Source organism: Hippopotamus amphibius, chromosome 1 (genome assembly GCF_030028045.1).
Source record: "Hippopotamus amphibius kiboko isolate mHipAmp2 chromosome 1, mHipAmp2.hap2, whole genome shotgun sequence".
NCBI lineage: Eukaryota > Metazoa > Chordata > Mammalia > Artiodactyla > Hippopotamidae > Hippopotamus > Hippopotamus amphibius.
In genome coordinates, this window is record NC_080186.1 from 99052340 (window position 1) to 99065976 (window position 13637).

The 13637-nt window shown below is 34.0% G+C and overlaps 1 protein-coding gene across 11 annotated transcripts in view; it reads left to right on the forward strand.

Moving 5' to 3' along the window:
- Positions 1–13637, forward strand: part of LRIG2 (leucine rich repeats and immunoglobulin like domains 2) — a 58267-nt gene that overhangs the window by 17514 nt on the left and 27116 nt on the right. For 10 of the 11 annotated variants that reach the window (XM_057699081.1, XM_057699162.1, XM_057699244.1 and 7 more), the window contains 6 exons: positions 10000–10065; positions 11521–11595; positions 11761–11895; positions 12434–12577; positions 12702–12845; positions 13342–13485. In XM_057699081.1, coding sequence (XP_057555064.1) covers positions 10000–10065; positions 11521–11595; positions 11761–11895; positions 12434–12577; positions 12702–12845; positions 13342–13485 — 708 coding nt within the window. Of the gene's footprint in view, positions 1–4905; positions 4989–9999; positions 10066–11520; positions 11596–11760; positions 11896–12433; positions 12578–12701; positions 12846–13341; positions 13486–13637 lie in introns of those variants that run through there. The other variant, XM_057699889.1, reaches the window with a different exon arrangement.

Consider the following 13637-nt stretch of genomic DNA (forward strand, 5'->3'; position numbering starts at 1 on the left):
AGATATTTGTTGGATGAATGCAGCAAATAATTGAATTAAAGAAAGCCTTTTGAGGGAGATGGGGAGAAACTCTCAAAGAAATTAAAGCAGTCCTTTCTCATTTGCTTCTATAGTTTTGTTTTTTTTTAAATTTTATTGGAGTATAGTTGATTTACAACGTTGTGTTAGTTTTAGGTGTACAGCAAAGTGATTTGGTTATACATGTACATATATTCATTCTTTTTCAGATTCTTTACCCATATATGTTATTATAGAATATTGAATAGAGTTCCCTGTGCTGTATAGTAGGTCCTTGTTAGTTATCTATTTTATATATAGTAGTGTGTGTATGTTAATCCCAAGCTCCTAATTTATTCTCCTACCACGTTTCCCCTTTACTTCTCTAGTTTTTAAAATATCTTATTAGATTTTTTTTCAAGGTGCCTCATTCCCCATAGTAAACATTTTGAGTGAATCAGTATATTATCTTAGCTAATTATTTGCATTTTAAGATCATCTTTTTAAAAAAATAGAGAAAAAATCTAAGTATAGGCACACTAAGTTACTACTAATTCTAACTCCCATCTCACTCTGGGATGTTTTGTTTAATTGTACCAAAGTTCAGAAAAACTTTTGCACGCACAAATAATCTTTCATTTATTCTGATTGTTTTTATAAGACTTTGCAGCATCTATTAGATATTTACTAAATATTAGTGAATAATCAGTTGCACGCAGTGTCATTATAGCTTGTAGCTGTAGTTCGAGGGGTTTTTAATAGTCTACAACTTCATTCCAACCTGTACACCAGCCACCTATTTCTAAAGTTGGGATCCTTCAAAGGCATTTGGCTGTCTTTCGCATACCCTATATTTCTAGGCACTAGCAGAAACACCACTTTTATTCTTTAAAAGAAACAGACCTACTGGTAAATCCCTAAGGCCCATTTGGGGGGAAGGGGAATGGACTGTTATGGTGTTTCCAGAATTCAGTATCTATTGTCTTTGGCTTGCATACTACTGTTACATCAAACTGTTTCACTTCTAATAATTATTTCAAAGCATATACAATATGCCTTTCTTGCATTAAGGATTTTAACATATTTCATCTTCTTTATCCTGGTCTATGTGGGGAAGTGATGAACAGAAGATGTGAGACCACGAAATCTATTGTAATCTTCAAGGCATTTTTTGTTCGTTCAGAAGATAGCTAAAGAAGAAAGCCTACAATGACAGAACCTTAAAAAGTCTGATCTAATATATATTTAGTAAAGATCACTTAGGGCTCATTGTTAATACAAGTCTGCCCTGAATTATCTTGATATTTTACATTGAGCCCAGCATAATTTACCAACTTAAACTCCTTTTGACACTGGGAGTGCTTGTCTTATCACACTTTCCCTAGCGTTGATTATCATTATCTAAATTATTTTTTGCTAATTTGGTGGGAGGAAAATCATATTGTTTTGATTTTTCAGTACAATATGTTTGATTCTCTTTTTAATATTTATTTATTTATTTTTTTATTTGCCATGTTGGGTCTTTGCTGCCGTGCGCGGGCTTTCTCCAGTTGCGGCAAGTGGGGTCTGCTCTTCGTTGGGGTTCGCGGGCTTCTCAGTGTGGTGGTTTTTCTTGTTTCAGAACATGGACCCTAGAGTGCTCAGGCTTCAGTAGTTGCGGCCCATGGGCTCAGTAGTTGTGCCACGTGGGCTCTAGAGCACAGGCTCAGTAGTTGTGGCACACAGGCTTAGTTGCTCCTTGGCATGTGGGGTCTTCCCAGATCAGGGATTGAACCTGTGTCCCCTGCATTGGCAGGTGAATTCTTAACCACTGCACCACCAGGGAAGTCCCTGATTCTCATTAACTTTGCCTCCACTGCTTACCTTGCCCTGAATGGCACTTAATTTTAGATGTTAGAACCACTTGGAAAGAGGAGAGTAGTGTGCTCAGTATATTTCTAAGGAATTTTACATTTGACCTTTGCCCTTTTTGACAAGATCTTGCTGGGCAAGGGAACAATAGTTAAGGGATGAAAAAAGACAAACAAGACTACTACTGGAAAGTGATAAAGAAACCTAGGGTCATTTCACTTTGCTATAGACTCCCATTCCTAAACCCAAATCCTGACTCTCCTCCCCAGTGAGATATGTAGCCAAGGAGCTACCCAACAATCTACTAGTATGTCTTGCTGGTTTATCTGAGACATCATTTTTAAAATCTTATTTTAGAAAACATACATAGAGAAATTATAAAAGGGCATATATTCTTATTAACAGACATCAAGCAAAACAGAAGAGAGTTAAGTAGAAATAAAAACATCTATCCCTTCTTCTGCCCCTTCTATCCCACCCTCCTGTGGTGCAAATAGGAATTTCATCTTGATAGTAAATATAATTTAGTGGCATTTTAGTGTCAATGAGACTTTAAGGTGATCCTGTAAACTCCAAGAGCGATTATATAAACTCCCCAAATGTCTGTTTTGTTCTGTACTATTTAGTGCAGTGTCTGGCATATGGTAGATGTTAAATATTTGTTGACAGGTTTATTGTAAGGCGAGAAAATGAAAAGAATTGAAAGAATCTTAACAGAGCATCCTCTGGCCATCGGGCTTTGGGGTATTAGATTTCTGGAGAAGCGCGGTGATTCGCAGCACTGGCTGCATGTTAGACTATCACTTGGAGAGCCTAGCAAAATACCAGTGCTTGGGTCTCACACCCCAGTGATTCGGCTTTGGTCTGAATGAGACCCCAACATCAGTGTTTTAGAATCTTCCTGGTAATGCTGATGTGCAGCAGTGGTGAAGAACCACTGAACCATAAACAGTTGTTGGTTACTGAATGTTAATTGAGGAGATCTGTGCTTTGCTTAATTCTTTAAAAGTCCTTTATGCTTTGGAGGACACTTACTTTTATAGAGATTATTGTCCTAATTATGTTTCATTATATTAAAAATGTTTTGCATTTTCTTATATACAACATATACAGTCAGCACATGAATAATCAAAGAATTACTTGTACATTAAGATAATCATTAGGCTTCCTGATGCTAGAAAATATATTTCCCTCATCTTAGGTCCATGACATTTTATATGGTATACTTTCTTTTTTAACGCCTCTTTAATCCTAATGGAAAACTGGCATTTAAGCAGTAGAGAAAATAAATCATACTAAGAGCTTAGCAATAATGTTTAAAAAAAATCTGAATGCATTTGTATGATATATTTTCTTTTCTCTGCCAAACTAAATGACTCAACTTGTTTATTCTGTATTATTCCAGTCATCAAAAATGTTAAGATGTTCAGCTGATGCAAATAAAAAATAAAAGCAATTTAAGTAAATAGATTACATCCAAATTATTAATTTCATGTTTGGGACAAAAACCAGAGGGACAGAATATTTAATGCAAGAAGCTTTCTTTGCTGTAAACCTATTTTTCTAAAGTGTGTGTATTCTTTTTTTTTTCCCCCCGGGTGAATTGTCTTCTAAATTGTGTGTATTCTTTACCTCTCCTTCTCTTGCCCTTTCCCAACTTTTCCCCAAAAAGGAGACTGTTAACTGTGTTGTCTGTAATAAACTTAAATGCTGGAATAACTGTCAGAATAACTAGTAGTGATGAGTAGTGTTAAAGTTAAACCGTAAACAGTACATTAGTGAAGTGTGGTGTAAATAAATTTGTAGCTAAATGCTTCTTAACTTTGGGTTTCTCTTATACATTTTTATTTTTTGTATTTCATTTCAAAATCACTATGACATCTTGCTTATATAATCAAAAGCTTGGCAGGTTGCAGCAGGAAAAGCATAGCCAACCCCGAGCATAATTGTGCTTATTTGAGGAGATATTAGACTTGGTGCCAGGTTAAACTACATGGGTATTAAGGAATGATGGATTACATTAATAATGAGATCCCCAACTAATGCTTGGCTTTGATTAGACCTTCCTTCTCTGCCAGTAATGTAAATGATAAGACAACTTATATTAAACTTAATATCTATTCACTCCCAAAAATCTTTATAATAACTTAATAATTATAATAAAATATAGTCTGTCTAAATATAAATATAAAATAGTCTGATACAAAGATGTGAACCCAGTTGATAACCAGAAAATGCTCACTAATGATGATGGAAAGTGTCTTAGCTTTCTGTATATTTTCATGTACAAGCAACAGCCTTTGTTCTGCTATTGCTGAATTATTTTTTATTCTAAATGGAAACAACTTTAAAAACATGGGATTAATATGCCATGGTTTTGTACTGCTTGCTAAAAATTCAGCTGTTCATTGGCTTGAAATTTGAAGGCAAGACACTGGGTTCTAAAATGCAATTTACTATTTCATAGATCAGTCCAAAAACTGTCTAGTGTGTGTGTATTTTCCACTATCTTTCTGAGGTATATTATTGATTAGGAATACAAAAGGACATCTAATTATTATTTTTTCCTTTATCTGGTGTCATAATTAACCTGATTGGGTCACTTTAGAGCATTATTCTGGAACCATTCTGTAAGAAGAATTCTAATCTCTTAGAAAAGTATCTTCTTTCCCAGTCACATTCTGGGCTAAAGATAGATTTTATGTGTGAGTTTATTTTTAAATAATACTTTTCCCATAGTAAACTATTAGAACAGAAGCATATAAAATGGAAAAGTAACAAGTTCTTTTGTTTCACCTAGGGAAAACTCTCTGTTAACTGTTTCTTGGGTTTACTTCCACAAAGTTTTACACGTATGTCTTTTCCCTTTTCTTTAAATCACCCCCCACCCCGAGCTATACTATGTACTGTGTATAAATATCTTTGTTATTCTATTATTTATTTAATTGAAATATAGTTGACATGCAATATTATGTTAGTTTCAGGTGTGCTACATAATGATTTGACATTTGCAAGCATTATGAAGTGATCGCCATGGTTAGTCTGGTATCATGATAGCCATCTGTCTCCATACAAAGTTATTCCTTATGCTGTTCTTTTTACTGGCTGCAGACATTTCCATGGTATGGAACTTTCATAAGGTAATTAACTGATCCCATTTTAATGAACATTTAAATTTCTTTTTATTTTATGATTTTGCTATTACAGTAACTTCTTGGTAGGTATCTCTTAATAATTATATGACTGTATATGTAGAATAGATTCTTAGGTTATTCTAAAACATCATATCTTGTGATACAGGTTTATACCTCAATAATTTGACCAAACCTTTGGTGGGCTGCCTTGTTATTGGCATCTTTCTCATGAAATTGGAACTTGGAAGCAATATTTAGTTTATTACTTTAATAAGCTAATTTAGGGGAGTAGTTCCAATTAAGTAAGGTTTTTACCTTAGTAAGTGGATTACGCCTGTGTGTACAAAAGATAAATACAAAAGGTGAGAGTGCTGGACCATCATTCTATTTCAAATCTTGTATTATATAATAACCTACTTTTATACGCTGACCTGTGTTCTAAGCATTTTATTTATATCCTTTTAATCATCTGAGCAGTCCATTGGGGTTGGCACTAGTATCCTCATTTAATGGTAGATGAGACTGAACTTTAGAGAGGTTAAATGATTTGCCCTAGGTATGAGAACTGGGCATGCAAAAACTCTATTCTTAAATGTAACTGTAGATTTCGTATTTCCTGTTTTGTTGTTGTAGACTCCACAGTAAAGCAATATTTTCAATCATTAAGAACCCGGGGAAAGATAATGCAAGAAAATAAGATATGCCTCTTATTCTTGAAATTAAGGCACCCATTTTCCTACCACCTCCAGCTTTCTGGATTCATATGAAGTGTCAATAAGTAATGCAAATGAAGGATAGAAACTTTAATTTGGAATAGCATTATGCTTCGTGCTATAATACAGTCTTATTTATCCGAAAAAATATTTGCCCAATATCTCCAGCCACCCCTAGTTCCACCAAAAAGCAGAAATGTTTCCAGGAGGCATTTATTCATAAAGGAGCGTCTCATACTCTCACTCAGATCTCATTTACTCCTGTTTCAGACAGTTCTAACAGTCACTGGGTTTCCTAGCCTATGACAGTTGATTGGAAGCAACAAATTAGAAAAATTGCAAGTAGCACTTACAGACGGAAGGCTGACAGTTCCAAGAAGGGATAGCTTTTGGTGTAAAGCTGTTAGTGATAAAGGAAAAGTAAACCTAAAAGCAAACAGAATTTTGGGTTATTTTGGAATCCTTGTCTTTAGTATACTCCAAGAGTACTGAAGATCATCAGCCTGTTAAATCACAGTACTATAATTGATCAAAATGATAAGTCCTGAGTATTCATTTTAAAAGTAAATTATGCTGTATACACTCTAGCAAAACAGGGATTTCCATTCACAAAAGAAAGGGCAAATTATGCTGGATAAATGTGTAAAGCATTGTCATACACAAACTATTGGATGTAATATATTATTAATCTTTTAACTTTTGCACAGGGCCCCTTTATCAGAAATTTTGTTTTTGTTGAAGTTCACAGTTCAGGCTACTAGTGATGCAGATTCTCAAAAACAAAAAAGATTGGTGAAGACTCAAAAGTGTACATACATGACTGGGCAGAAGAAAACTCCAACATCTCTGTTGCTGCAGGACTTCTTTGCTTTAGGCTTGCAGAACTTGTTTCTCCTCAAACTGCTGTGATTGCTCTGCATATCCTATAAATTATTTACACCTGATGGTACTAAACGGTTACATTAATGGCACCTCTGGCTCCACATGATATCAAGAACTTTAATAATTCATCTTTTATTACAGCTGCATCCCTGTAGATTAGCATGAGTGGGAGCTGAGTTTATTATACTGAGCTAAGGGCTTCTCTGAGGCCTTTACTCTCCAAACATTGTATCCATGATTACTCAGATATCAGTGCTGTTAAAAAATAAAGATTATTGTCTGTTAAACAAAGCTAGACTCTTTAGGTTATGTTTGTCAAGCATTATATTACTTCAGCTGTTTAAGTGCATTTTAAGGCTATTTCAAGGGGAAAAGCTTTGAGAGAACGTTCTCCCATTTCAGGACTTGCACTTAAAAAAACAAACTAGCATTAGTTTATGCGAGCTAAATGAAATTAATGATTGGCCACTGGCAAGAATAGTGAGAGACTTTAGTTTTGAAAATTATTCAAATTCTTAATCTAAGTTTTACGTCTGATATTTGAAGTCTTCAAATTTGTCTTCGTCAGCCTTTTTGGAGTGCTTTAAAAAAAGAAATCGGAAAGGCATGCTTATGGAGAGCAAGAGTGTGTCTGTGTACCTCCGTATGCCCATGTCATATTAAATGCCAGAGTGAAATTTAGTTATAAAAGAAAGTTAATTTACACGTTTTTCTGTGAAGGGTAGTAGTTGAGTTGATACTGAATTTATGTTTACCATTTTGAAGTGAATCCACAGAGTACTACAAATTTTGCTTTCAAAACAGACAAAAAGATTACTAAAGTTGACAGTGGTTGTAACCTGAGCACTTAGCGCAATGCCTGGCACATGGTTCAGTAAATGTTTATTGTATGAATACCTGGTGATCAGATCAATCCATATAATTCTAGTTACACACGTGGTATTTTGATAAAGCAGCTGTACGATTTATACTAGTTGCTTTCTATGATAGTGCTACTTTGGGAGTGTATTTCAGTTCACTGTTAGTTTGGTTTTGGTTTTTTTTTTTGACATCTCTATTTTTAAATTTTTTTTCTCTTTAAGAACTTTTATTGAGATACAGTTGACATACAGTAAACTGCATATGTTAGTGTTTTTTAATCTGTTCAATATGGATTTGTTGCAGAAAAGTCTAGAGAGCCTCATCATATCAGGTTCTGACCTATGAGGCATATATTCTTAAGACAGCATTAGTCTATAGAGAGGCTTTAAAGTATTTCTGGTATCTTTTGGTTTCCATTGAAAAGCCTTACAGGTCTTCAAACATACAGAGAAAATTATTCTTTCCACCAGTAGAGACATTGGACAGTTTTCACTGATACTGAATATATAGTGGTTTATACTATGTATAAGTTGAGTTTAAGTTGAGTGCTTTAGATTTCTTTAATAATGGTTTTCTTTAAAACTGATTATCTGGTCACCATTGACATCCAAGAGAGAACTATAGGGAATAGTACAGTCAGAAGTTACACTGCCAAGGAGGTTAGGGTTTGGAAAGGCATTAGAGGCACTGATTAAAATGAAAACCTTTAATCTGTAAAAGGAAAAAAACCCCTAAATTCCAGAAAGCATGAGATGTAGAAATAAATCATACTGTGGTAGCTTAGTATACGATATTAGCTCTCTATTTGCCAGACCAGCCACCTTGGAGCAGAGCATGGAGTATCTAACTTAAATTCGAACAGGTGAATTTCTCCTTAAGGTGAAACACCACAGTAAAGAAATATCTTTTCATCTATGTGAAATTCTTTGCTTGTTGTTCAGTAGCAAGTGTGAATTGGATGAAAGTGTCTGCATGTAAGATTTTTATGTGGAATGAATTCATATTTTTATCTCTTAACATTTCGCAACACACCCCTCCATTTATGAGTGTCCTTGAGCTGATACCTGGTGCCACGTATCTTAGAATAAAGATTTTAGAGCTGTGTTAAAAAGTGATGGTTTCATCTAGCCTTAGTTATATTATGGTGTAAATTAAGCTCTTAAATGAAAGTGGATAGGTTTTACAGATGGACAGACATGAATCTAGCTGAGAACAAATTGTTCTGCTGTGATAGAGACATCGTTCAAAACGGCATGCATCTGTCAACTGCCTGTGGTGGCACAGTGAGATTAGTGATCTGTAATGCTTCTCTAGTGTGTCCCTATTGCTAGCCATATTGTAATGTATAATACATCCCTTGGGCAGACAGCTTGTGTGGGCTGGATTCCACCTCAGCCTTGAAAAGATGCCAGAAAGCATCAAGGTGAATTTTTAAGCCTATTTAAATATTTAAACTCATGACTAATATCAGTGAAATCTGTGCCGTATCTAATAAACTACTCACTAGAAGTGAAATGGATTTCAAGTTTACGGCTTCCTCACTTATTAGCTGTGTGACCTTGGATTGACAAATTATTAATCTCTCTGTTTCTGTGTTGGTAAACTAAGGATTGTAAAAGTATTTGCCTCATAAGGTTGTTGTGTGGGTTTAGGCAGTTAATACATATAAAGTGCATAGAAGAGTGCCTGGCAATTAATGAACATTAGCCACTGCTGCCACCACCATCATCATCATTAATGTAACTTGGAGTGAGATGGATTTCCCTTCCCTGAGGCTAGATTGCTTTTTTTTTTTTTTAAGGACGACTACATCTCTATCAAGGATGTGGTCAATCCCAATTCTAATATAGAAGCTCACTGTCTTGACTTGTGAAATCTAATCTATCTTCAAGTTTATCTACAGCTAAATGTAATATATTACATAATATATATACATTATATATTATGTAAAGTACATATTACTTTAAAACTATATATTACTTTATATTCTATTACTTTAAAAAGTATGTATTTCTTTCAAAAGTATATAAAGTATAGTGCATTATAATGAAGTGTAACATAATCACTATAAGGGATAAAGAAACCATAATGTCGCTATGGAATGACCTATAAGATGTCTCGTTAAATGAAAAAAGCAATAGGCAAAATAATGTGTAAATTATTCTACCATTTGTGTAAAAAAATTTCCGGTACCTGCATACAGTATCTGACGGGTTGTAAAAGAAATGGTAAATTTTCACTTGTTGCTGTTGGGGAGGGAAATTGAATGGCTGGAGATAAAGGTGGGAGACGTTTTATACTTTTTAATTATTGAACCATGTGAATGTACTTCCTAGTTATTAAGAGCAAAAATGAAAAACCCTCATAAAAAGGAAAAAGTAAAAGAGCTATTTTGAAATCTAGATAAATTTTTATTCATCCTTTGTAAACATTTCTATCTGTACTACTCAAATTCACATTTGATAGGGCTTTTAGATTCCTATTTTAGTTTTGTGTTTTTTTTTTTCTTTAAGTGTGCTTTCCACCACTAAACTAAGAATGATCTTTTGTCCTCCATTTAGGGATTTGAGTCATAATCGGTTGTCTAAGTGGAACATCAGCTTGGAATCTCAAATGTTGCTAGAAGTGTAAGTTATTTTTATTTATATAAATTTACATTAAATTCTTTGAGGTGATTTGATGAATTATGAATTTCAGGGTATTCAATCCAGAAATGTCAAAAAAATTGAAGGAAAGAAAACTTCAGATTAAAACACATTTAAAAGCCTAAACTTGTCATTGGCTTTGTTAGTATCACAACTCTGGGTATTATGCCATTGGGTTGTGATTTCAAGTTGTAAACTGCGTAGAAATACTATTCTACTTCCTTAGGGCCTAAAGTAAGATTTTCCCTCTCTTCAGAGTGAATATATATATCTTTTTTTTTTTTTTTTGCCAGAGTTTTCAGCCAGTGAATCTCTATGGTATAATTTTTTCTTTTTTTACAGTTTTGACTTGTTTGAGGTGGAAGCATCATGTCTGAAGCAGATTTATATGGAATACAATATTTTTGGTATCATCTGGAATATAATAGTTAATATAATTCAGTCTTCCACTTCATTGAAGTTTTTCTTTTAGTACTGAGGTTTATTATTATGTAGTTTTTGGAGAGAATTTTCTAAAATATTATTAATATCAGTTATTGCATTGTGATATTCCCAGGGCACAACTGTTAAGGCCTGTTTACCTCTGTACTAAACACGCCTAGAATCCTCAGATGAATTTTTCTTTTGAATTTCTTTCTGACGAGGCATACTTCATGCTCTCATTGTCTCTGCATTCTCTCCTTTCCTGCCTCTAATTGACTGTCTGTAATCTGCTGTGGACTGAATGAACAATTCAGAAGGTTATTAGCTGGGAGAGTAGGTCCTGAGGAAAGGAAAATGCTCAGTGGGAATTGCATGAGCTTTATTATTTATTACATGGACATTGTAACTTCAGTTGATTACTTGGAGGCATTTTACTTCTGGCTTCTTTTCTGTATTCTAGATTGTTGAGGTTGTTCAGTGATTGAAAACCAGGTTGGTGAAATGTGGTTGCGTGAGATCTGCTACTAATACAATTTAGATAATAATCTGTTAGGTCTGTGGTCTCAAGTAACTTTCCCTAACTTTGAGTATCAAAAAAAAATGTGTGTGTGTGTGTGTATATTTCAAAAATTTATTTAATTATATATAATTTATTTTATTTATTATAAATACATTTGTATAAGGAGATATGAATTATTCTTTTTTTATTTAATAAGGACTTAAGTTAGGTATCATAAAAGTATTCAGAGAACCTTGCTGCGATTAAAAATAATGTGCAGAGTATTTCCTAACCTTTCTAATATTGGTATCAAATCATAGATCTATACCATGAAAACTTTTTTTATTAAAATCTCTAATTTCTCAATAGAATACATTTAGTCTAACTCATTCAGGGTCACAGGCTTTTTTCAAATTTGGCATTTATCCAAAAGAATATGTATTAGCCAGAAACTAGAACTGAAGAGGTAATATTTCCCTCACTAAATTTTTATATCCATTTTCCCCCCTACCCAGGAAAATGAATTATAATGAGCTAACAGAAATCCCATATTTTGGAGAACCAACCTCTAATATTACTCTACTCTCATTGTAAGTAAATAAGATTTCAGATCTTTTACTTAAATTATGAATAGTACACATTTTTTTTTTGTTTTTGTTTTAGGGAGCCCCTTGTTGTTGATCCTAATTATTTAACATTTTTGTGGTCTAGGGTGGATCACTGGCAATAGCTTTAACATAACCTTTGTTTTGTAGAGTCCATAATATAATCCCAGAAATAAATGCAGAAGTGTTCCAGTTTTACCCTGCTCTCGAGAGTTTAGATCTCAGCTCAAATATAATATCAGAAATCAAGACGTCTTCATTTCCTCGAATGCAGCTTAAATACCTGTAAGTAAAAGAGTTTAAACTAGATTTACTTTGAAGTGCATGTACAATATTCATTGATACTTATCTTCCCAGATATGTCTGTTATTTATTGTGATTTTGGTATGCTCATGTAAAACAAACCTAGGTTAGATTCTTTTGTTTTTTTTCCCTGCCCTTAAAGAAAGAGTACACTATTTTCAGAAAATATTAAGTATCCAGGGTAATTTTTGAGATTTAATTCTGGATTATGTTTTATTAACAATTTTGTAAAAGGTAAATGGGAATAGTTTGTTAAACAGTGGCTTGTCCTCTGATGATGATTAGCATGAATGCTGTTTTACAGTTTACAGTACGTATTCACACATACTGTTTCCATCCAAATGGAGTAATGTTATTCTTATTTTGTAGTTGAAGAAACAAAGCAGTTAAATGATTTGTAAAGTTGTGTACAGTTGCTAAGTGGTAGAGCTGGGGCTCAGTCATAGACTTGGGGTAGCTTTCTGGTGGTAGAATGTTTAGTTTCACTAAACTTTTTTTGTTCTTACCTTGTTCATTTTAGGAATTTGAGCAATAATAGAATAACCGTCTTGGAGGCTGGTTGCTTCGATAATTTGTCAAGTTCCTTATTAGTGGTAAAGTTAAACAGGAACAGAATTAGCATGATTCCACCCAAGATCTTTAAGCTACCCCACCTCCAATTCTTGTGAGTAACTAAATAGATGGATTATAAGAAGATCATTTTTTTCTTACAGTGCCTATTTCTTTTTAGTATTATTAGGGCAAATCAGCAAACCAATCTTCTGACTGTAAAACTATTTTTGTTAAAGGGAACTTAAAAGAAACAGGATTAAAGTTGTGGAAGGTCTCACATTCCAAGGGCTTGACTCCTTGAGATCTTTGAAAATGCAGCGGAATGGAATTAGCAAACTTAAGGATGGAGCTTTTTTTGGCTTGGATAACATGGAAGAATTGTAAGTACTATGAACTAGAATAGGAGATTGTTAGGAAAGGAGTCTGGGACTTTTCAGTGCCAAACAGCTGGGATAGTAGCTTTAATTATAACAAAGTACTTTAGCTCTTCCTGCCTTCTCTTATGTGAAAGAAGTTAAGCTTTAAGCTTTGTCATCTAACTGCTATTTTTGTCATCATTCTTCCAAACATTTCATCTAAAAAGTTTATATTCCTGTAATGTTTGGCTGATAAAAATTATCAGAATTTATCCAGAACAGGTATACTGTGTCTCTTGGTGAGTTGGTTTTATAGATATGATATTTTAGACAGTCTTACAGCCTTCTTGCACTAAATCTTAAGTAACATATACATATTTATGAACAGAATTTGTCTGTTCACTTGGGTTGAGCAAAGGTGTATGCCTCTCTATGCAAGACAATGAAGATTTTTGGAATCTTCTCATTGCAATGCCTTGTTTTGAAACATATTTCCTTCTTTCTTTCTCTAATTCTGCAGAGAACTAGAGCATAATAACCTTACAGAAGTGAACAAGGGGTGGTTGTATGGCTTGCGAATGTTACAACAGCTCTATGTGAGCCAGAATGCTGTTGAAAGAATTAGCCCTGATGCATGGGAGTTCTGCCAAAGACTATCCGAACTGTAAGTGTGGAATGGCATTTCAGTGGAGGCTGTGAGACTAGAGCAGATTGAATAAGTCGTTCCCATGGCCAGTAATGAGATCTAATGTCCCTCTTTGTTAGAAGTTTGAAAGCCCTAAATTTTTTTTTTAATTAATTAATTTATTGGCATGC